This window comes from Oenanthe melanoleuca, chromosome 10, assembly GCF_029582105.1.
Source record: "Oenanthe melanoleuca isolate GR-GAL-2019-014 chromosome 10, OMel1.0, whole genome shotgun sequence".
Lineage (NCBI taxonomy): Eukaryota > Metazoa > Chordata > Aves > Passeriformes > Muscicapidae > Oenanthe > Oenanthe melanoleuca.
In genome coordinates, this window is record NC_079344.1 from 19,219,399 (window position 1) to 19,244,418 (window position 25,020).

The window sequence follows — 25,020 nt, forward strand, 5'->3', positions numbered from 1 at the left end:
AAATGTTCTGCACATCAGTTGAAGCTCGCTAATTTTCAATTTAGAGCAAAATTGTATATTGAATTCTGAGAGGTTTCTTTTTAACATAATAAACTCCGCTTATACTTTGACTTCTGCTGCAGAGCTTTATTTTTATTTCTTGTGTTTCAGTTTTGACTGGAGAGAAGTTAAAGCTGAATAATCTTGTGCTTGAAAGGGATTGCTGGGATTGATGCAGAGAGAGAATTTTTTTTTTCTTACCTAATTCAAATGACATTTTGATACTTAATCAGAGGTGAAGATTTGGCTTTCCATTCCTTTTCCACTTACAGAAATGATGTCTTGATTCTCCTGTCTAATCTTTCTGGTGCTGAAATAACCTAGTTTAAAGACTTCTAAAATTGCTGAATTTGGTGTTAACAAGATGTACTAATTAGGAATCTTTGGGAGATGGGGAGTTGAAGTGAGGATAGAATTCAGTGCATCAAAGATTTTTGCAATACAGATATGCTCTCTACTGCTCTGTAAATCTCTGCCTCTTGGGGTTTTAAGAATGGAAGCAGTGCAGTGCCAGTTAGGGAATATGGACTTGCCTACTAGGACTGACAGGGCAGGTTTCAAGCTGCCTGGTTTCTCATTCTGCCATGTTTGTACAAGCTTTACATCATCAACATTTGAGCAGCACAAAAGCACATAGAATGAGGTCTTTCTTGATATGGACAAAAACTGAACCTGTTGTAGAAGAAAAATTCAGAAGTATTTATTTGTATAGAATTCATAGATGTTCTGAATGGGTTAAAATCATTCTGCACAGAGTTTCTAAGTTCAAGCACTGTAGTAAGAGAGGTCTCTACAGACAGGTGCATAATTATAATTATATTCTGGTTACAAGATGTCATGGCTGGGTTTTTCTGCAGAGCCATGGCATGTTGTACACAGGAGGAGAAGCTACTGGAATATGTCCTGTGTAGAAATGGCAGGAAATCATTCCTTGATCACTCAAAAATGCAAACCTACCATGAAATAAACTGTCCAAAGAAGTTTTCTTAATATTTATTTCTGATAATTCAAATATAATAAATTAAATGTTCCAGTTTCCCTTTTTACCTTAGTAAACAAAGAGATGTTTTTGGGTTTAGATCAGCAATAATGATGTGGTTGGATGCAGTCTTTTTGACCTGGTTAGACTGACCAGCTGCTGGCTTTGCTGAGACTGCAAGATGGAATGATGTAGTGTGACTCTGGAAGGGGGCTGGATCCTCTATGGTGACAAGTTTGGCTTGACACTGGCCCAGACATCTCTGTGGTCCAGCCAGCAAAACCCCAGAGCGTTCCTGCTGTGTTGGAAACTTTGGCTTGGCCGTATTCTGTGTTTTCCTTGGGTTCATCTGGTCTCTTCGTTGTCAGGATGTGTTGGTTAACTGGAGAGCTGGGTGTTGGGGATTGAAGGAGCTGCAGGAGATTCCATGGGGGTGGTTATCCCATCTGGAACGGGGTTCCATGGGGGCAGTTATCCCATCTGGAATGGGTAACTGGATGTGCCCGGTCTTCAGTGGAGCTTCTGATGACCCAGCATATGCCATGTGCTCAGTGTTTCAAGGCCATGATCTCTGTAACAGAGGTTACAGGGGGATTGGGGAACTCTTGAGCTGATCACATGAAATAACCTTAAGCCTGAATGCTTTATAGAAATTTCTTGAAATACTGATAACATCTGAGATCTATCAAGTGTGAAAGAGACCAGAGATGTGTGACATATGATAAAAGTGGATGTGGATGAGGTTTAACACTGATTGAAAAGCCTGCCAAATATGAATTATTTTCTCTACCATTGTGTAATCTTGCAGGAAACTGACTGCTATTGCTTTTGGAGACCTGAACCCTTTTCCCTTACGGCAGATCCGGAACCGCAGAGCCTGTCACCTGGAGAAGGTGCGGCTGGAGCTGACGGAGCTGGAGGCCATCCGCGAGGACTTCCTGCGTGAGAGGGACACCTGCGTGGCTCAGGAGAAAAGGGACCTGATCAGTGATGATGAGGAGGACAGCTGAAACTGCCTCATAGAAACTGTTCTGTGGGTTCCTGACCAAAGTGAGTTCACCTCCAAAACACCTTCCTAATCCTGTCAAATGGAATGTAAACTCCTTGCTTTTGGAAATATGCAGGACAGATTTCCAAGTCCCAGCACTTTTAGAAATACCACTTTGTATGGAGGCCAAACGCTTCTGTTTACATTTATGTTCATGGAATTGTTTGTAGAGCACGTAATATCTGTCTCAGTTTAGTCAGTAAGCTGAATTGACAGTTGTTTTCCTAAAATGCATCATTAATGCCTGGATGTGGAACAATAGTAAAAGTCCATGCTCTGTTACATTCATTGCCATTCTGAGTTTAGGGGTTTTGTGATGTAATCATGTTTTTTGTAGTGCAGGCTCAATGTGAGAGGACATCATATTTCTTGGATTCAGGTTGACTCAATCTAGCCGTTCTTGAGGTCACTAACCAGAAAAGTATGGGATGAAGATTCCTTTGTCTTTTCCTGAAGTGTCATGCAATGGGTCACCAAACAGAGCGCTTGAATTTATGTACTCTAAAGTAAAGGTAAAATAAGTACCTGGTTTTGTCACTGACTGTTGAGTGTGTATGAAACAGTGATAGCAGACATCATTTCTACTTTTCAGGGCAGCTGTGTTGATAGTCTCATTAATGCAAAGGGGTTTATAGATCAAACTCTCTTTAATCAATTTTATTTGTATTCACTTTTTTGATTGCAATGGTTCAAAAAGGCCACAACCAAATTCCAGATATTATGGAAGAATGGACCTTGTCACAGGAGTACTATGCTTTAGGAGCCGATTTCTTGTGTATTTGTTGGAAGTTTGTTTTGGTTTCTTGTATTTGTGAGGGGTTTTTTTGTTTTTGGTTTGGTTATTTTGTTGTTTTTTCTTTTAATGCTTCTTCATTAGGACCTAAGGTAAAGTCTTGCTCTTTAAGAAGAAACACAGCCTTCTTACTGCATGATTGTAGAACTATTGTACAATAGTAGTAGTGACTGGGTTCATAAAACAAATACTTGCCAATCAATCAAAGGAACCTAAAGGTCACAACGTGCACATGTGAGCTGAAGATCCTTTTCCAACAGAAAAAAATGCAATATTCTTCTAATGTACTCAGCTTTACTGTGAGAGTTGGATGCACTTCCTGCAGGACAGCTGTAGGAGCAACATTTGGGCTGTCATGTTCCTTCTGTGGAAGTGGGACTGGGGACCATCTTCTCTCATTTGGTGGCTAGCAGTGCTCAGAAATCCTTCTGAGGAGAAGGAGGGTTTCTTTCTTGCTGGCTATTCTCTGGACTTTTGCAATGTTTATTCTTGAGCTGCTGGATCTTCAGAATGTTGGATTGACTCTAATATGTCATGATAAAACTAGGATTCAAATTCCAGGCAGCAAATCATTAAGCTCTGGGGAAGTGGTGAATTGGCAAAAACCAAAATTCATCATTGGGAAGAGTCAAGTGCATCAAGCTTGTATTTTATGTGTTTTGTTTTGCTTTTCTAGAAGTAGTAGTACTTTGAGTATAATCATATGTTTTTGTCAACTTAAGTGTATGCAGAGAGAAATCCTTCTTCTGTTTCACAGCACTTTTTAAAACATTTTATTTTAGGTGATGTAGTTGTAGCCTTCTTCAAGTAAGCATGTTATAAGTTAGTTTATATGTAAGGGAACTATTTAATCAGAGGTGAAGTTGTAACTTAGAGGATTACTTTTGATATAAAATTTGTACTTCCTGTATGACACGATTTTTACCTAGCCAGCAAATCCTTGCCAATGAGGGACTGATGGTGTGATCATCTTGATTTATACATTACTAGTCTTTTAAAATGACCCCTACCTTGTCTGAGGTAGGCAGTAGCTGGGGATTTTTTCCAATTCCCTAGTTACATCTGGTGGTGTACTGGAGGGCAGGGTTTTGATATTATTGCATGTACTGTATTCCTTTTCTACTTACAATCAGTATTTGAATACAAAAATGGGACCAAGTTTTTGACTTTTCTAGTTATGCTGTCTTGGTTTTGAAAGAGCTGGTCTCTAAATCAGTATGTAATGTAGGCTTTTTGTTAGTATGTTTGTTTTAATGTTGTTGTCAAGTGTTAAATGATTTTTTTTTAAGGTGAAGATCTTCTTCCTTTGTGACCACAAGTGGAATAGTAAGGTGAAGAGTTTATATACCTGTACCTACCCTATTCCTACAATCCATTTTTCTTTGGCTTTGAGTCTTCACCATGAACTAGTCCTGTGACTTCAGGAGATGTTTTCAGACTTGATTCCATTGAAGTGTTTGGGTTGTGAAGATAAAACAGGAGCGTTTTTGTTGGAGTTGTGCTGATGGTTCAGTTCGTGTGTGCATGTGTTGCTGTTTTTCATTCCATGAAGTTGTTTCCAGTTGTACAGTAAAATTAAGTAGCTGTTTGTTCTGCCATGATGTGACTTACCCATGAACGTTAGGAACCCTGTGCAAGTTGTGCTGTCTCTGGTTATTTTGTCAGCTTGCAGATATGAAATGAGTTGATGCTGTTATGCTCAAGTTCTCTGCAAGCTGTTCTCTGCTTCATTTTGTTAAGCTTTGTTACCGATTTGGTGATGAGCTAAAAGGTCAAAAAATGGCTGTCTTCTCACCTCTGGCCACTAGAAGTCTCTGTGAAACAAAAATAAGCAGGAAGTAACATCAGGGGAGCTTGCTTTGCTTGCTGTTGCAAATGTCCTTGTGTGACTTAGTTTTCTAGTGGTGCTTAAATCTGGTTCCCTTGGGGAGCAGTGACTCCTTAGGGACAAGCAGGATGCACTGGCAGTATTCAATCCTGTTGAAGCCAGACCAAAACACAGTGTGCCTCAGTGGCCTCCCAAAGCTGACCTGCACGGAGCCCAGGAATTTGTGTTTGTGTGGGAACTGCTGCAGTGGTGCATGAGGTTGACCATCCATGCCAGCCAGACTGGCAGCTGACCTTTTTATGCACATAACAGCTGCCAGGACGATATTCTAACTTCAAGCCTTGCTCGTAACGTGCAGAGTTGCTCATGTGTGGTTCCCAGAAGATGTGATGTAACCCACACCACCAAGTTGCATCGTGCAGGATATTCCTCCATCTCTATTCATGTGTGCATGGCTTCCTGGTGAAACTTTTCCTTAGTTGTTTAAAAGGGTCTATTATCTTCTGTTAAACAGTCAAACAATTGGTGCACTACACCTCTAGCTATTAGAACTGCACAGCGTTTCAGCTTGACCTGTACACGTGTACAGGCAGTGTTATTGTCCAGTGTTATCACAGTGTTTGGTGGTGTTCTTTTTACTAGATATGTAATCAATAAAAAGGATTTTTCTGCTGCCCTTTTGGTGTCTTCTGTGAGAGATTCTCCTCTTCCCCTCAGTGTTTGTAAACATGGTAAGATATTTCAGCAGAAAGGGAAAGATTTTTTTTTTTCTTCCTTATAAAACATCATAGATGAATGAATGGTCTTAAATTTGACAAGTTGTATGTTCAGACACATAACTGAGAAATGGCAAATTGTTTAATTTAATGAAATTGTGTAGCTGTTTAAGTGACTGTTCCCTTAAGCGCCATGTTAAAAATCAGCAATATGTGGTGCAAGAAATTTGAATCACAAACATAAGTGATGTTATCTTCATAAAGATTGTTTAATGAAAAAATAAATTGTTTATTACTTTGCTCTGGTTATTTTTTTTTTCCATAACAGATGGAAATATCTGCAGGTCTCATCAGAAGAAGCCAGTGGTAGACTCATATTTTTGTCTGATAATGAGGTCTGAGAGAATCTCTGTAAAGTAACATACAGATGTAAATTTGGCTTTGGAGCATGAAGATGTAAGCCATAGACATGTTACATGCTGGTGATGCTGACTGCGTAAATCGTCATTGGTGCCCTTCGTTTCTGGGGAGAAGGAGGGAGGAGACAAAATTTGCATGAGGGTTCACAGGAGTTTCCTGAGTTCACACACTTTCTGGGAAACACATTTGTATGGTATCTCTTGACACTCCAGAAGCTTCTTTAGGAGGCTTGGTACCAATGGTCTGACACAGTTTTTTTATAGTCAAATAAATAATTTCAGCTGTTTTCAAAATTTAACCAAGTACTCAAATAATTTGGAAATCAAGTCTCAATATCTGTGTTTCAGATATGAATTTTGCATTTTGGAATTGCTTGATTCCCTTAAAGAGGTTTGAATACCTCAGCTACTTCAGATATGTAATTTAATAACTAAATGTAAGGGAGGAAAAAATAAGAGTTAGCATATGACAGTAACTGCATATCCAAGCATATCTTTCATAACCGAGGTGAATAGTGCACAGTTCTTGTCCCCTGGCTCTGCTACAGAATGGCAAGCTATTACAGGAGTAGATATTGGCACAGCTGGAAATCTGTTCAAAGGGGTTGCAAAACAGGATAGAGATCAGCAGCTGAGGCAGAACACGACTATGGCCTAAGGACCTTGTGTCCTGTATACTGAAAATTTTAAGTCGGAGAAATAAACAAAATTGTGTTAAGAGAGTGCATGGGGAGCTATGTCCTCACTTGGATACTTGGCATGTTCAGCTTGAGCAGGTTGTGTTGCCCTAAGCAGTTGCTGGGGCCTAGAAAGAACAGCTGAGACTCCCATTTGGTCCTTAGGACTAAGCTTGAAGCATCTGCTCTCAGTGGGATTGCAATAAGGACTTGAGTGTGGCTGGTGTAGCTTAAAAACCTGGTTCCTAAGAAATGCATAACTTAGGATAAACACAGCTGACTGCTCTGAACAGAGACCAAATACATGCAGAGTCTCTGTGCTCTGGGTGCCTCTGAGATGCAGAGAGCACAATCTGCTGGTGTTACAAGATATCAGGTGCTCCTCTTCTGGGATTTTCACAAGTGCTAAACATAGCTTCCTTATCTGCAGCTCCTTGACCTCAACAGAAAGCAGAAGCCATGTAGTGCTGAAGCTTTAAGAATTCCCACACATGAAGTATGTTCCCTCAGATAATGCAAAGGAAGGGTGTGCTTTGCCTTGGAAACTTCCCCCCTGGAAAATAAGGTAAAAGGTTCAGTCAGAACTTAGCAGAGTGGTATTTTCAGGGTGATGATTTGCTGTAAAAGCCATGTTTGTGTACAGTTCAAGGCTGCCCACTTGTAGTGTCAACTTTTCAGAGCGCGAGACTAGAAAGCAAAACTCCGGACTATTACTGAATGGGATTTTTAAAAAAACAGTTACTAAAAGTAAATATCTCCACTAATTAAAACATTTGATACTAGAATATGCCTATTAAATTAAGATGACTGACCCACTAAGATTCCCCCAGTCTTGAGCAGCTGCATCCTGCCTTTGTCTCTCAAATGCAATGCACCTTTGATGTGTACAGAGCCTTTGTCTCTCAAATGCAATGCACCTCTGGTGTGTGCAAACCAGAACCAGCTGGTTTTTGCAGTGAATTGCCATTAAGATGTCATGTTTGAGCTGATGAATGGAATCAGTGATGTCTTCAGGCACTGTGATTGATGATTAAACTGTGAAATAAGCTATGTGCCTGTTTTAAGGAGTGCAGGTGGTGTTTTTCTGGTTTTTAATCCTGGAACTCCCCCTTTGTGCATAAGGTATGGGTTTCCTACTTTGTCACTTCTAAAGTAAGCTGGCAAACGCATGGCTGCAGTGTTTGCTGGTGCTGCCTACCTGAAACACTGCTCAGCTTTGAGTTTTCTGTTCTTGCCCTGTATGCACATAAAGTCTTAGCTACATCCAAAGGTATTACAAAGAAGTCTTGAGTTAGTGTTTTAGGGGTGAATAACTGCAGAACCATGAGAGAGCAACATCCTACTTAGACAGTGCCTGTATTTGGGCTTATAAGCCCTATGGACTGGCAGCAGGGGTGGGATTCAATCTCCCTTTGCTGCTCTTGGAAACCCTTATTATGAGTGAGGTTATTCGGGTGTAGAGAGAGCTTGTCCTAGTTTGAAAAGCAGTTACAGCCCTCTCAGGGTGTTTTGTTCCCTACTTTGCAGCTGGGAGCAAACAAAAGCAGTGGCCTTGCTGCTGTGCCCTTTGCTCTGAGAATTTTGTGGTATGATTGCTGTGGCTTCCACGTGATCATATCCCATTGTAGAGCTAAAGGTGAGAAATTAAATAGCTTTATTTCCCTTTGAGAAAGTTCTGAATGCTTCCACTGCCCTTTGAAACATTTATTATTGCTCCTGTTTCCTGTCCTCCACCCTGTATAGTATCAGATGCAGCCACTTTCCTTTTGGAGTTGGGAGAACTGGGTGGAACTCGTGGGCTGTGAGCACCACTCCCAGGGCAGGCAATCAGGGGCACAGTTCAGTCCTTTTGGCTTAGGACAAGCCAGGTTTCTTTTTAACTGTGATAATAAAAACCACTGCCTTTAGGTACTTGCCTAGAATAAAACCACTCTTAAAATTATCTGTCTTCCCACCTTACTGCAAAGGAAAACGTCCTGCTTATTTATGTGTGATAATTTGCCATTACCATTGTGTTACCTTAATCGCATAGAGGATTGGAAGTGAAGGCAACCTGCCACTTGTCATTTATTTTGAGGTGTGAACAATCCCACATCATTGCTCATTAGCAAATGATGGATATTAACTTGCCCTGAAGAAATGTAAGGAGACTTAAGCGTTTACTGCAATTACTGTGTGCCAGACAAAGCCAGAGCAAATCTAGTTTTTCAAGTTTTGGGGATGTCTTTAGGAGAGTAAACAGATGAAGACTGTCATTGTTGATGAAGATGAAGCCAGCATTGGGAAGCAGGATGGCAAAGGTTTGGTACAGCAGTGCCTGTGAATGCAGCGCTGCCATGCACACAGTGCTGCTGCTGCCGGGCCGATCGTCCCGCTGTCACTGCGGCCGGCCCGAGCTCTCCTCGGGGCGGAGCCGGGCGCTCCCTCACTGCTCCCTCAGCCCTCCCTCATTGCTCCCTCCGGGCCCGCGGCGGGCAGGGCCCTGCGGCTCCTCCGCCCGCCGCTGCCGCCCGCCCCCCCAGCCTCCGCCCGGCCCGGCCCGGCCCAGCCCTGCGCCCTCAGACAGCCCAGCGGACGCGGTAAGTGAGCGCTGCCCCCTTCAGCAGGTTCCCCATCTCGCTTCCCCTCTCCGTGCTCCTCCGGCTCCATCTCTTATGCCCTCACGGTGCTCCTGCTCCGTCTCTCGCCTGTGCTCAGGAGCTGAGCTGGGGCTGTGCAGCCTCTCTGCCCGGGGCTGGAAGGGTGCGGACCCTCGGCCTCTTCACGGTGCCTGCGCTGGCTCTGTGTGTGCCCGCAGCCGGAGACCGCAGCTCCCCGCAGCAGCCCCGCCGCCAGCAGCTGTCCTTTATTCCCAGGCAGGTCCCACACGGCCGGGCAGTGCCGCGGGGCCGCAAGCGCGCTGAGGGTGTCACACTCCCCTCAGGGTGTTTGTCACACTCTGCTCGGTCCGACGCTGCTCCTGTCCCAGGCCATCGGGGACGGCTGGTGTGGGGTTCAGGCTCAGCTCGCTGATAGCATTCAGCGAGTGCTGTGCAACTTCCATCGTTTATCCGCAAGTTTCTTCCTGCCTTTTCCCTCAAACACCTTCACTTGGCTTTCTTTACACCTGTTCCTCTCTGGCCAGTGGGCCGGTGCCCGAAGCAGCACGGCACGATGAAGGGGACTGGTTTGGCATGCCCGGCATCCTTGTAGAGGACAGTTAACAAAGAAGATGCGAGTTAGAGGGTGAAAACCTGTGGCGATTGCTCCTGCTGTGGCTGATCTGCAAAAGGACCAAAATCGCGGTGTTCCCCTGCTTAATGCGTGAGGGAAGAGCTCAACTCTGACCCTTTTCTGAAACATCAGCAAGAAGCACAGATCGCAGGGGCGAGCGGTGCCTTGTCTCTGGGGCACAGCTGTGAGCTATGTGCGGCAGTAATCCCTGAAGGCGCCGCAGGGACGGGGACAGGGCTCTGCCCGTACCGTGCCAGCGAGCCTGGCATTGCGGGCTTCTCCTGAGTGCCCCGGCTGTGCTCTCCCTCTCATCGCTCAGGCACGCCGGGCTCTGCCAGCCCTGGCCTCGGCTGCGAGCTGGGATTAGCTGCAGAGCCAATGTGCTCGGTACGTGTTCTTGCAAATACAGCGCTGGGTCATCCGCCACGCATGTAATTACTGCAGGGCACGTTTGGGAGGTCAGGAAGGCAGCCCTGGAGAGTTGGTGGCAGGAGTAGTGATTCTATAATGGGGCTGAATTGCTTAGACGCTGGGTGTTTTATGTGTTTTTTTATAGACACACACACACACGTAGTAATAGTTGTTTCAATTTCCTGGCAGAAAAAAATTTAGGATACTTTTGTTTTGTGACAGGAAGACGTTTCAGTGAAAATAAGGGTTTGCTGAAATTAACAGAACTTTTAACTGTGCTACCTTTATTTGAAAGCAGAGGGTAAAATCCACTTGGGTTCTTTGGTTATTTTTGGTTTTCTTTTTTTGTTTGTTTGTTTGTTGTTTTGTTTTTTGTTTGTTTTGTTTTGTATTTTGCTGTTGGAATTGCTTAGTCTTGTGTGATCAAAGAAAAGAGAAATAAAGAAAGGTGAAAAAAAGTAATGAAAATTAAAGATGAAAATACTTTAATGCTTTTAAAAATCTATTTAGTTTTACCAAAACTAGAAGACAATATTACTTTAATTTGATTAATGGATTTGGGTTTTTTGGTTTGTTTTGTTTGTTTTTTTTTTTTTTCCAGATCATTAACTTAAAACAGTCTGGGTTTGATTCTAAATTTGTTTTGGTCATTTTACATTATTATAAAATAGTTCACATGGGAAGTTTTTACTTTGGTCTGTTCTAATGGGTTTGGGATTTTGCTTTAGTGTAACTAATGTTTTGTAATATGAAAGCATGCCACAGGGAATGCTTCTGAGTTTGACAAAGGGTTTAGTGATTCAGCTCATGTCAGGTGTACTTGAGAAAGTCAGATAATTCAGCTGTTACCTCAGTCATTTGAAACTGGTTTCCTGAGGATAGAAGCCCTAAGGGGGAAAAAAAAAAAGCAAGCTCTTGGCAACGAAAATGCTCCAACAGTTTTGTTCTCACCTCTGATTTCTTTATTCTCCTCTCATTCAGTGGTGGGTGGACATTTATCATGGGTTTGACTGGTCACTGATTGTCACATAATTTGGTAATGACAAGCTAATAACTTACCTGTGCAGGGAAAACCTCATTAGAGGAAAGGAGTAGAGCTTACTTTCTTCTGCTCCTCTTGAGAGGGATTCTGTCACTCTCTGCAGAAGAGTGGGTTTCTGTAGCACAAGCACAAGCTGCATTAAAAAGGTCCTTCTGTACTGCAATAAGAATATCTTTATCCAGGGATTATACTGGTGTAAAGTGTGTGTGTGTGTAAATATGTGCCTTAGATCACAATGGGAAGCTGTGACTTCTTAGGGTAAATATGATCCTGTTTTAGGGTAGGGCAGAGTTTAGGGAGAATGTGAAGAGGCAGGACATGCTCTGGTGCCTGAAACTGCCATCTCAGGGCCTCTATCCTATTTCTGGGTTTGCTACAGCTCTGCTCTATGTCTGCAGTAAATCATTCACACAGGATAAGCAATGCTTTGCTGCCTTGTGGTATTTGTCCTGTGTTAAGGAGAGCTGGATACAGCAGTAAAAGGTGAAACGTTATGTTCTTATACTAAACATATGCCGTACTATGGAGTATCGTTATGGAAACACAGCAGTGTAAATGCTGAGTAGAAGCTGGCCTTCACATTACAGTGCTCACTGTGAGGAATCCCAGAGCGAAAAGTTGAGGAAAGGTGGTCCTGGTGTAGGAGGGTTGAGGAATGGACATCGTATGTTCTGTAAAAGGACACAGCAGCTCATTTCCTTTGCTGAGCTTTCCTTTTCCTGATTCAGAACTCACTGGAGCAGGTACCTTCATCACCCTTGGTTTAATGAGTCCTGGTGCAGATCCTAAGTGATGGGAATGGTCCTGACTCACTGGACTGTGGTATTGTTTGGGCACATGCCCCTGAAGTGTTAGCATAAGATGTGTGTCAGGAAAACAAAGGTGGTCGTTGCTCTTTCCTCAGATCCTGAACAACTTTTTTTGACTGAGTCCTGGATGAGTGTCTGTCCATCTCTAATTCTGCCTGCCTTCACTGGCCACCCTAAGAAAAATCAACACCTGACTAGGAAAAAAGATTAAGGCTCTCATTCCTGCTTTGATGTACTTGTGTTCTGTACTTGTAAATGATGTCCAACAAAAACCTTGTAGTGTAAGAAGTCTTTGAAAGTGAAATCACCTTAGTTTCCTAAGGTGAAGGCATATTGTCTGAGAAGGATAACATTCATGCTTGGGAAGACACTTCTATTTCAGATGAATTTTAAGCATGTGAAGGTCATCTTCTGTTGGCTTCCCCTGTTGTGCTGTGCCGGTGACAATTGCTTTGGTCATCGAGGGTGTAATCTATTTTGGGCATTGCTAGATGTGACTGTTGGGTGAAAGCCAGAGAGAAAGAGATGAGAGAAAGGACAGGATAACATGAAGTGACAGACATGGGAAACACCAAGGAACCAGAGGTACCACTGGATCTGAGGACTGTGCAGCAGTTTTGTCTTCAGCCTTCAGGAGCAAGGCTCTGGGCTTGAATGGCTCCTTTCTGGGAGATCTGACCTGACTGCTTGACCTCTGCAGAAATGGGTGCAAGAGATGGGCAGAAGGGATGAGAATTTCCTGCTATTTTTGTATGGATTCTGTGCACCTGCAGAATCAGCTGTGTTCTTGGGAGGATGCTGGGAAATGAGTGAACTTGTCAATCAAACATTATGTCACTGTGCTCACAGAGACATTTCTGCTGGGTTTCCCACTCTCAGAGGAGTCTTTTTAACTTGCTCTTCTGAATAGCAGTGAACTCTTTCTTAAAACAATGGCTTTTTAGGTGTGTTTAATGTTGTTTATAATCATGTGCCTTGAACTCTGATGAAGGGAGTAGTCAGCTTGAGGGGATTGCAATCTTTGGTCAAGTCTCAGCAGCATCTCTTATTTCCTGTAGCTGACTTTTGCATGTGCTCAGAATGTAATTTTGCAATTCAGGGTGAGCTAAAGGTTTGGGGTTTTCAGCAAGGCTTGGCTTTATCCTTTGCTTGCCTTTTTGAAGTCTGTGAAGGCTGAATGCAACCAACAGTTCAGAAAATTCTGCTTTGAGTAATAAACTTAGTAAGGATCAGATAGCTCAGAGATGTCCTCATTCTTGTAAACATGACTAAAGCATTTATTGGCTGTAGTTTCAAGCTCTGAGCAATAGTTGTCAGTGATCTTTAGGTGAGATTATGAAAGGTTACTTGAAGAATACTTCAAATGTTCTTCACTTTGTATAAATCACTTTGTAATTTGCCTACAAAGTGGAATTTGAGTTGCTTATTTTCATTAAGAAGTAAAATAGATACTTTCGTCCCAGGCAAGGACATAGTTTTGAGGAGGAAATTATTGAGCAACAGTTAACAGATCAGTTCACCTTCTTCACCTATGAAAATGTGGACAAAGCCAGGATACAAAGTGGAAAAATAGGAACCCACAGTGCGAGTGTTGGTTTCTACAATGTATTTTATTTGTGTGGCGGTTACCCTGGGCTTCAGCGTCAGGAGCTGTGTGGTTTCGGTCCTTTGCCTTGGGTAGCCCGACAAGAGACATTGTTGCTGAAGCACACAGGAGGGCAAGGGAGGCGCATTTGTCTCCGTTCCAGAGCTTTGAACCCGAGGTTTGAGCAGGTTTGTTGGTAGGAATGCAGCAGCCCCAGAGCTGGCACTCCTTCTCTGGCACTGCTGAAGCTGGGGCTGTAAGTGTTGATGTCCTAGCTCTTCTGCTTGACATAAAGCAATCAAAGCATTTTTCTCCTGATATGTAGGTTTTGCTAATATCAGCTAAAAATATATTTATGTAAAAGCACCAGGAGACTTTCTGTTCCTTTGACGTAATAGAAGGAGCGTATTTGGGAAGGAATTGATACTCAACATGCCACCCATGTATTAGAAGCCAGTGATTTGTAAAAGGGGATGGGGCAAACAAAGCAACCAGTCTTTTTTCTGAGGTGAGTGAATGATGGCAGCTTGGGTGTGTATTGAGGAATTGTTAGATTTTTACAACGTATTTCTGCTTACAATACCTGCTTTTGTGGGAGGGAAATCTTCAATCTGTGTGCCTTTAAGTTTGGCAGGAAAACTGCAATTGCTCTTTGATACTTAGTCCTGTTTTATAGGTCTGCTGAATCTTCTTGCAACACTGAATTGAACTTATTCTGGAAGGATCAAAACAGACCTTTGTTTGCATGTGAAATATGCTTCACAATATGCATCAGTTGGATGCCAATGACTGCAATTTAAAAATATGCAGGAGCTGTATAGAGATAGAGAACTTGGAAGTCCCCAGTGCAACTGAAGCAGGCAGCATCTGGGATTCATAAAGCAGAGGACATTGCATTCACAAGATACACTGTTGAGTGTAGAGATGTGTGAGAATAACTCTGTGTCTCAGTGTAGTTACATTTTATGGTCATGCTAGAGGCCTTACAGCTATTTTACATGTTCTGATCTGAGCAGTGGGTATTTGGGCTATTGGGCATAATGCCAGTGTTCATCCCCACAGGAAAAAATGAATAGGTCATGACCTGACTGGCCAATTATTCTGCTCAAATCTACTCTGTTACCATAACACATTGCTGTGGAGGTGTAGCCCAAGGAATAATGTGAATTCTCCTCCTCACCCAGAAGCAGCCCAGCATCATGCACAGATGCTTCAGGGCACCAGTATGAGGCTTGTCTTTTCAGAGCTCCCAGAAATTATCAGCTTAAAAGATTGTGTTCAGAAAACAAACTGCACAGTTACACAAAGTAACACCTGCAGCAGATGCTGCTGGTGTTCTAATTTGAAACATGATGGAAGACGTGCTGAAAGCTCTGGAGAGGCAATCACAGCACGTTTTTCCAGCAGCAGTTCTGTGTGTGTCTTGTGTGCTTTATGGACCAGTACCTGACCTGAGAAAAAGGAAGCTCTGCCTCCTGGTCCCCCTGGCTCAGAATCTGTCTGAGGGAGTCTATAATGCTAATTAGTGTAGTGTGAAGCCTTTATTGTCCAGAACTTTGTCAAATTTTTATTTAATTTTCCTTTCATCACATTAGTGTTTCTTGGTGTGTCCTGTGCTCCTAGTTAGGTGTGTTCTTAGGCACATCAGTGGGGGCCAAGAATCTCCTTCACTTCAAGGTGCTCATCTCTTTCCAGATTTGAACCCTCGCTACTTGGCTGGGGCTGCTGAATTAGTTATTTTGATTGATCAGTGGTAACTCTGGCCATGAATAAGCTGCAATGGATCCAAAGTACCTATACCACAAATGTGTGTTACTGAGACAGTCTCTTGCAAGATATAATGCATGTCATTCCTCATTAATATTCTAGTTGCATCATCCTTGAGCATCAATGAAAGACCAAGAATGGCTTTCTTCAAGCAACAGAAGGTGGAGGACGTTTATGAGATTGGGGAGGAGCTGGGAAGGTAAGGTCAGGTCACACTGGTGACACCACATGATTCCAAAAGCTGACACTTGGGGTGTTTGGTACTTCCTTCTGCCTGACAGCCTAAATCAGTTACAGTGTACTGCAATCCAACACTCACCTCCACAGAGACTGACCCCGCACTTTGGATGGGATTTTTTGGTAGTTTTTGGGGCTTTTTTCTTTAGATTAAATATGCTAACTGTTTTTCCTGTTTCTTTTCTTGCAACTAGGACAACAAAAGGTATGTTTGTATTGTATATTGTAGTTAGGTGTCCCCTGTGTCCGTGCTTTAGACTGGAGTTCAAGTGCCGTTCTGGGAGCCAGCTGGGAGCCAGGAGGCCATGCTGCTGTCACCACAGACACAGAACTTTCACTTGGTGCTTTTTTAGCAGCACTCCACAGCACTGCACTTTCCAGTTGGCTCCAAGGACTGACATCACATGTTCATATGTGCCTGCAAAAATAAGCCTGTATTCCCAAAAGGCTTTGCCTCTCAGATCTTCAGCTGGACTGGTTAATGCTTGTATATAGCTTTTAATGTATAAAGGCTTATCCACAGGTATTAATTTTTATATATATAGCTTTTAATGTATAAAGGCTTATCCGGGTATTAATTCTAGATGTAATTACCAACTGTTACCATGCTTAACCATGAGCACCTGCTGAAACACTGCTGGGTTTGTGCATTGGCTCCCCAAGTCAATGAAAAACACACAGTGCTCTAGGTGAGGATAGCTAGTTTCCAGTCTGTGTACAACCTGTAATGTTTTTCATTTATTATGCAAATGGCAAGATTAGGGCTATATACAGGTTGGTTTCTTTCCCAATGTCTGGCAGCTGATTTTGATAAATGACTCTGTATGTGCCATCACCCTTTTTTTAAGGGCCAGTAATTGAGTTCCATTAAAACACCAGCTGAGCTGTGTCCCTGCTGAATTATTTTTTTCACTCTTAGCTATTTCATATTTAGAGTTTTGAGAAGACGTCTTTTAAGGGGAGAGGGGTTGACATTTTGTTGTTTATTTGTTTTCCATTCCCTTCCCTCTCAGGAATGCCTTAACTACTAAATTTCCTATAACTACTTGCTTTTAAGTACTGCCTAGAACTGAGAGTCTCAGCCTGACAGTGAGAACCTGAAAACAGTGAGCAGTAAAGAAATTCAGTGTGTGTATGCAGGATGTAAGAGGTGTGGTTTTTAACCCTAGGTTAAACAGTCAAACTACTAAAAGGAGAAACTGGAGACTGAGTAGTTTATTTTTGCTTTGGTTTCTGAATTGGTTTTAGGAATCCTTTGAGATGATGAACATCACTCTCTAAGCTGATGGATAATGGGGATTTTTAAAGGGGATGTGTGGTTGAAACAATCTGGCAAAGGCTGGCCACTGCTGCTTGAATCAACCTGAGAGGCTGCTCAAGGTTTGTGTGTTCACAGCAGCCCTCCTCTTCAGGCTGCATGCATAGTGTCACACTGTCTTTGTCAAGGTATTTTCACTTTCAGATTTTGTGTGTTAAGTGAGCAGGGTCAGCTGGGTCATCACAGCTCTTTATCTCTGAGCAGTAACTGCTGCTAAGGGCCAGTGACAAATGGTCTCTTGCTTTTCTAGAAGGAAGTTGACATGCTGGACAGATTGCAGTGATCTTTTCCAATGCTGGCTGATGCCCTTAGAACCTGTGGATGTCTTTTATTAGTTCAGTTTGCAACAAGCTGCTAGTTACTGACAGGTAGAGGTAGGTTAAAGGATTCATTTATTATCATTCTGGCAGCAGAAGTCACAAAATGGATGTTTTCAAACAACATCTGTGAAGAGTCTGTCCTGTTCTTGTCCTCCTCATCGAGTTTTTCACTTCCTGAGAACAAACCTAGTTGTTAACATGGGTCTAGTGTTTGCTCTAGCTGGGATTCAGCCATGTGGTAAAACAGAGGATCTCACTGACAGAGGCAGCATCTGTTGATGTGCAAGTCTTTGCACAGCTCTCAGGAAAGGATGCTCCCTCCACAGAAGCAAAGGCTGAACTCTGCTCTGGTGATGAAAGGAGGCACTTCCTGTCCCAGTGCAGCATTGAGGGTGACCACAGCAGAGCTACCCAGCTCCAGTAGAGCCCTGCAGCACCCTCTGCACAACCAGACCATCCTGGGGCTGTGAGTGCAGCTGTCAGTGTGCCAAGGCAGGGCTGTGACGCAGAGAAGCCATTCTGCAGAGAGGTGAGCAGGCTTTCCCTGGATGCAGCTGCTTGCTCTGACCAGGTGCTCAGCTCCAAAATTCCCCTAGTCGTTCAAATATTAATCTTACTCCAACCTGTGTTGCTCAACTTCTCCACAGTGTACACACAGGGAGCAATCTGTCAGGCATGTGGCATTAGAGACAATTTGGTGATGAACTTGTTCATTAGAGTAGCTCTGTTTGGGAAGTTTAGCATGGCCTATGCTGAATGTGTGCAATATTTAAAATACACATATATAATTGTGTTGCTTCCCTCAACACAGTATCAGTCACTTTCAAGTCCGTGGGGACTGAGATTCTCTAGCCATAGATGAAAGAAAGCTTAAAAAGAGGACTTTCTAAAGTGAATTTAGCAAATTGCAACATTATAAAGAAGTAATACATCTTTAACAATTCAGGCTGTTTTGAGGAGGATCCTGTCCTAAGCCATTTGCAGGGACATTAATGCCAAATCAGCGGAAATACTCCTTAAAAAATGTGAACAAGTGAGGACTAACTTGTCTTCTTGGGAATATGCAGCAGGTCAAATAACTGCTGGATCTTGTGGCAAGAGACGTGACAGCTGGAGACAATCAAGAATGGAAAGTCTTAAATCAAGAGCAGAGTAGGCCCAGAGAAAGAAAAACTGCTCTGCTGAGCTAGGGATATAGTTTCCAGGAAAGTGGCAGCAATAAAGCTCACTGCAAAGCATTTAATATAATGTTTCAGCTGTTGTGTTTTGGATGGTAGCTGTGGCTCGCTGAACAAAGAGTATTGTGCAAATGTGCAGGAGCCCTTTCCAGCTATACTAGCAAACACTGATGGTGGTGGTAGGTACTGGAATTGGAGATGTGCAGTGTGATTTATAAAAGGATGTGCCATAGGGCCATTAATCTGTTCCCTAAATGTGGTGCCAGCCAGGCTGTGAGAGCTGTTGACATCTGTGCCTTCTGGGCAGTGTCACTACTACATGTCAACTTGGGGCTGAGGGTAGGGAGTGAAGTGTCCTGGAGCTTTTCCCAAAGCATTTTGTGACAGTGCCATTGAGAAAGTGTGCTCCTGCAGGGTGGTGTGGGCTGGCACTACTGTCCTGGGCCAGTGTCCTGCTCCTGTCTCAGCTCTGCAGTGTGCAAGGACTCACACTTAACAGAGAACAGCAGGCAGACCTCAGGGCGCTATTTCTGGGCATGGAAGTCTCCCTCTCCTTCACTGTTGTCCTTTTGCCATAGGGAAGGGGCTCTGCCTTCCTGTCTGCCACTCCAGTTTCTTGTCTGTCTCAGTAACTAAGAGCTGTGCTCATCCCTCATCTCCTGGGCCAGGCAATGCCTTCATGCAGAAAATAATCACTGTGATTTCTGTTGGTTAGTTTGGGCATAACTGAGCCTCCAGTTTCTCCTTGCTGACCTGGGCTGTGGTTTCATGGTTGAAGCCAAGCTCCATCTTTCATCAGTGACTTGTTATGCCTCCTGTAGTTCCCCATCTCCAGCTAGGAGCTCCTGCTCTCTCTGTGCTTGTGTGTGGAGGATCAGCTCTGCTTTCTGAGAGAAGAGAAACCCCATTTTCTGGGGGAAGCTTTAAAGAACAGCAAATGCAGCATTTTACCTTTGATGATGGGACCTTGGAGCCTGGCACAAGTCTCTGTTCTGACAGTGTAACTAAGTATTTATTTAGGTAGGGAAAAAAAAAAAAGCAGAGATAACCCAGGTGTTCTTTGTATGGTAGGAACCTGGAGATCTAGGATAAAAAAGTCATGGCCCCCAGCTAGTTGGACTCTCCCTGCTAAACAGAGAGCTGGAGTTGCAGCTGAGAGAGTTACCCTTAACTCACACCATACAGTGTCTTCATACCAGGAATGCTTTTTTCCAACTTTGCTCAGTACTGTGCTTTCTCAGACATGAGCTTTAACCCTGTCCTTTGATTAGTTTGCACTTTGAATTAGTTCTTTAAATTTTGAAGAATAACTTTCAATTATTTTATTTTACAACACACACAAAGCAGGTCATTTTTTTTGATGCAAAAGATTAACTTAATTCCTGAGGACTACCCAGCACTTCTGTTAATGTTTCTTGTTACGAATCTAAGGCATGTTTCATGTATGTGAATCTTCTGCTGAAACAGTTTTGGCATCTGGTACAGACTAAGTTTTGGCATCTTGGTCACAATCACAGTGATTGTTACCAGCTGTCTGATACAGTCACTGTTCTTGAATTTTTTCTTTTTAGTACTTCTAGCAGGTTTCCCTATTAGTTTTCAATGCTACCTTAACTCTTTCCAAAATAAAATATTTGTTACAGAAAGTGCAGAGAAAGTGGAAGGTTTTGTTGTTTGGCTTTTTTCTAATAACAGAGCTGCTCTCTGTACAGAGAAGAACTGGCCTCAGCCTCACTTCATAACAAAGTCACACATTCCCTATCATCAGCATCCACCTGGATGATGGAAATTATCTCTGTGTATTTCCTCAGTCCATATCTGGCTCTGAGAGAATAATTAGAGATGAATGACTTCTGTGATAGTGCTCACAAAGCTCAAATTTTGTAATGTATTTAACCACTGAGTATTAAGCAGTATATTAATCCCAGGGAAAAGACATTGAATATTAATCCCAATCTTTGTTTTGCCATTTCTGTAAAAATATAACTACTTTTTCCCATTTTGCATTGCAGTAGAAAGCAGATGGAAATTTCAAAAGCTGAGAAAATATACTCTGTATAGTATTAATTCCATACTTTAAAAATGAAAAATACTACTTATGAGTAAAAATGCGCATGAAATGAACATAGCACAGCTCAAATTCTAACAATGACAAAGCACTGGACAAATTGTTAACATGGATGCAGAACAGAGTTCACAGGTAATTGTCTGATGATCAAGCTTGATTTATCTCAGGTGACATCTGTGAATCTTTAACAATCCACATCAGCAGTTTGAGCCAGAGTGAAGACCTGCTGTAATAGCTGAGCAGTGAAATGGGAGTTTCAGCAACTCTTTGTAGTTTTGGCCTTACAGATAATTTGCTAAAGTCTTGAATGAAATGCCAACGTAGTTTCTATCCGTGTGGTACGTGGTGAAGGAGAAAAATCCCATAACTGTTTGACCATAATACTGCTCTGCTCTTACAATTTATGTGTTCCCAGGTCTGTGTCTCTCAGGCTGTGTCTGGGTGGATTTGCACCTTTGCACACCTTTGCTCATCACCTCCATGCCCAGGACACTGCCCTGATGAGGCTCCACATGCAGAGGAACAGCTCATCAGATCAGCTACTCCTGCTGAGCATGAGTCAGCTGTGACCTTCCCTGGCTCTGCACTCTGCTCACTGCCACTCTGAGCACTGATACCCAATACTGAAAGCCAGGTCTGATAAGCAGGGAAGATTTGTCATCGTATGCATTTTATTCTCAAGCTTCAGCTTGCACCAAAAGCTTGCCAGGCTGTTGGGAACTAGCCAGAACTTCTGGGCTCCTGCTCTCTCACTGCTGACTCTGCAGCTCTAGTTTCAGGAGGAGCTGATAAGGGCCACACTGATGGCCACAGGAGGTTGGGAAGTTTCCAAACACATTGAACAGTTCCAGAAGATGCTGTTGAGGGTTCAGTAGGTGGCACAATTTCTTGTGACTCGTGGCTAAGGACCCCACAAGGTGTTTAAGGTATTAATTGTGTTACTGTACTGATAGCTTGTAATAATTCGTAGCACTGTTCAGAAACATTAGATTTATCAAACTTCCTTTGAATTTCAAGTGAGCTGCTCTCTACTTATTCCAGTAAACCAGATCCTTCAGTTAGAGTCATTATTCTTCTACCTTGTGCCTCTTTTCTGGCACTGGACACAGAGATCACCTTTGGGTGTGTTGTTACCTTAGTTTGGGTTTAGTGAGATGTGGATGAAAGGTGCCAGACAGTGACTTTATTAGAGACAGGGTATGTCCAAAGGTGCTCAGCACTTCCCTTCAGGAATATTGGAACTTATCCCTCAAAGTCACTGTTCTCTAGAGCACTGTACGATCAGTGAAGTATAAGCTGCGAGTGAAAATGCCAGCATGTTTAAAAGTTGCAGCTGATATTTTTTTTCTTTCTAATACTTTTTAGTAGTCAAGCAAAATTCCTGTTAAATGCCCTATTTAAAAAAGTTTTGGATCATTCTGTTATAAACTGGCATCTGGTAGTTTCGATTCTGTGTAGGTGCTTTAGGAGAGGTAACCACTTCATTTACATTTTGTTTGGAGGGAAAAGAAAAGCAAACAAGTAAACCAAAATTCAGTTTTATCGGAAGCTTAAACAGAAGTACAGTGACATTTGTGACAGTTTATTTTGAAAACTCTTTATGAAGTTACAAGAGGTGCCATCAGAGTATTTAACAGAAGAAGATTTTGGGTTTGTATTTTTAGTTTTATTCCATAAAGCCTTATGGAAGCAGTGAGATACTTTCTCCTCAGTGACCTTCCCAGTCCTACTCTAATTTCTTTATAAATGCTGTGTTATTTGACTTCCTATTTATTTACTGCTTAGGTTAAATTTCTGCTGTACCAAAATCCTGGTTTAGTCTAAAACAAAAAGTCTGTAAAAATAAAATGTACTGCAAATTATTGTAATTTACAGAAGGCTTTTGCATCTTTTTAGCTGTGACTACACAAGTCCTGCAAAAACCCTCCAGCAAAGTGCTTTTATGCATGTGTTTTGTGAACCTTGCATGGCCTTTGGTTGATCTGTGTTTCATAAATGAACTAAAAGCACAGAAATGGATTCTCAGTGTTGGTCCAAGCAGAGTCCTGTCCTGTCTGCTGGAAAGAACACTCAGCGCAGTTACAAATAGCAGAAGTCATCTCTGACGTATAATCAAAGAGGGAGGAGGGTATTTAGCTTAATAAAACTATGGTTGAGCAATTGCTCTAATCACTTGAAAAAAAATAAGGCTGAAAAATATGTTTTCCTCGAATTCAGCAAGAATTCTCCAGGGCTTTGCTTTGGAAGTTAGCAAAAAATATAACCATAAATGGATAAAATTATTAGTATATTTTTTCCAAGAAAAAGAAATAGGAGTGAAAACGATGGAGAAGTAGTAAAATGCAGACTTCCTAAGCTTGAGATGACCAGTTAAAATTAATCCAAATTTAATAGTGGCAAGAAGGCACTATCAACAAAGCTGTTGACATAATAACCATGGGTGTAACTGAGAATGAATTACCCTCTCTGCTGAACTAAACACACCAACCTGGAATGTAGAGAACCTGTGCTGGGGTTGGCTAAACACTGTTATTGTGGTTATGTTTATGTCTATTCACTCAAGCATGTACACACCATGATTTCATCATATATTTTTAGTATTTTTAAACCAACATGCATTCACCGTACTGCCTGTGAACATAAGCCGTTTAAAACTGGTGCTCTTTACGTTTTATTTTAGCCTCCTTTCAGGTCGTGTGTTCTTGTGCAGGAACACCTTGTGGATAAAATATGAATAATTGTAGTTGCACTTCTAGGGATAACTAGAGACATGAAATTAATTTTTATCCTTACCCCATATAATATTATTTCATTTTCCAGTAGCATTACCTGTATTTTACAGACCTAGGGAAATTAGGTACAGAAGGAGCAAGGTGTTACTTTTCTCCAAGTGTGTAGGAACCTAATTACTGTTAAAGTCAGTGGGAGGCTGCCTAGAATCCCTTGCAAATCTGTTCCTGAGTAAATTGTCCTGGCTCTCGTAGGGAGTTGTGTCACCTCTTGACTGGCAGAATGCCAGAGCACTGTTCTGTGCCAGGTTTCTTACTTCTCAAAGAACTTGTTGAAAACATATTTCAGTCTAAAATGTACTGTCACCATGTTCATATATATCATGTCTTTTATGGGAATTTCAACTTTTAACAACTAAATCATCATCATATATTTTAGAATTCTTTAATGAATTAAATGAAGTTAAATATGAACAGGACATGAAGAAATAGACTCAACATGCAGAAAGGGAACATATATTTGTATTTGGGGAAGAAATTATTTGCTCTTCTCAGATGACTGGATCAGCTTCCTGACTTCTCCCCCCTCGGGTCTCAGGAAGCCTGACTGGAGTCAGGTAACCTGTGCTGTCATCTCAGCTTTTTGCGTACATATTTCCAGTGTTTTGAGAGTCTTTATTCTAAAGCTGTGGAGCAGCAGCACTGCTGGGCACTGGGGCATTCCACACTGGCAGCTGCACTGCTCTTGCCCTCAGGTGGCATTCTGCCCCAGAGCATTACCTCTCAGGTGGCATTCTGCCCCAGAGCATTACCATCCAGAGCAAGTATTAAAAGGAAACTTGGACAAAGAGCAAGAAGTTGTCCTGTTATTCTGGATTGTCCAGCTTCTCTCTTCCCACAGCCTTTCCACATCCTCTTCTGAAGTGCACGATGATTGAATGAGCTGAACCTGCTCTTCTAAAGCATGCTTCTGAAAATAAACCCCAAAACCACCCAGTAATATTTTCTCTGTGTTCTTATTCAGTGACAAACCTCCTACATGATAACAGTGCAAATGATGGGTTGTCTCCGTCGCTGGGATAAAACCCATCATTACTGATGGACAGGTTTGATGTTGTACCTAATGATATTATAGCTGACACAATGCAGCTGCTGTTGTTCATACTTGTGAGCTGTTTCTACAACTGAGAATTCTTAGTGTGACAAGGCTGTTGCACAGCTGTCCAAAATATTTCTGGAAGGGACAAAAAATGCAACTTCTTGGAAAAAAACTTTTTAGAAATTAGGAATTGTAGTGACATTAAGTTTGGAAAATACTTCAAAGCCCAAAGTTCAAGCCATGCAGAGACAGTTTCTCCAGGAGAATGCTGTGGAGGACAGTGCCAAAGGCTTTACTGAGGGCCAGGTAGGCTCCACGCAGAAGTGTCAGCCTCTGAGCCTGTCCTGTGTGTGTTGTAAATGTTTCTGTTCATGATCCAGGTCATCTTCATTTCAGTGCTGTACTAAAACCCATGAGTTCTGGCAAGGTCTTTTGACTGAAATCTGGATACCTGAGCTGTGAAATTAATTTCAGGTCTAAGATCAGGTACAAATACCCCATAGGAAATTATCTAAATGGTTTAATTTCTCAGTACTGTCAACTTAGGTGTCAGAGAGTCATGCTTTCTTTCCTTCTGCTTATCTCCTAGCCTAGGCCAAAAGTTTTGGAAGCTGACAGAGTTTGTTTCTTATGGTCTGCAGATGCTTGAGAAGGCACAAAACCACTGTTGTCTTGCTCCTGACCTTGCAGTCTCTGTAGCTGACAAGAAATCCAAAGTGTCTGAGTGTGATTGTAAAATGCCTGT

The 25,020-nt window shown here is 42.4% G+C and overlaps 2 protein-coding genes across 9 annotated transcripts in view; both read left to right on the plus strand.

Moving 5' to 3' along the window:
• TBC1D2B (TBC1 domain family member 2B) overlaps positions 1–15,512 on the plus strand; it is a 40,063-nt gene extending 24,551 nt beyond the window's left edge. For 3 of the 5 annotated variants that reach the window (XM_056499771.1, XM_056499774.1, XM_056499773.1), the window contains one exon: positions 1,827–5,704. In XM_056499771.1, the coding sequence (XP_056355746.1) occupies positions 1,827–2,028 (202 nt within the window). In that variant the 3' untranslated portion in view covers positions 2,029–5,704. Of the gene's footprint in view, positions 1–1,826; positions 5,705–15,428 lie in introns of those variants that run through there. The other 2 variants (XM_056499772.1, XM_056499775.1) reach the window with 2 other exon arrangements.
• DAPK2 (death associated protein kinase 2) overlaps positions 1,982–25,020 on the plus strand; it is a 46,622-nt gene continuing 23,583 nt past the window's right edge. For 2 of the 4 annotated variants that reach the window (XM_056499780.1, XM_056499778.1), the window contains exons 1-2: positions 9,021–9,078; positions 15,429–15,525. In XM_056499780.1, coding sequence (XP_056355755.1) covers positions 15,464–15,525 — 62 coding nt within the window. In that variant the 5' untranslated portion in view covers positions 9,021–9,078; positions 15,429–15,463. Of the gene's footprint in view, positions 2,069–9,020; positions 9,079–9,925; positions 10,100–15,428; positions 15,526–25,020 lie in introns of those variants that run through there. The other 2 variants (XM_056499779.1, XM_056499781.1) reach the window with 2 other exon arrangements.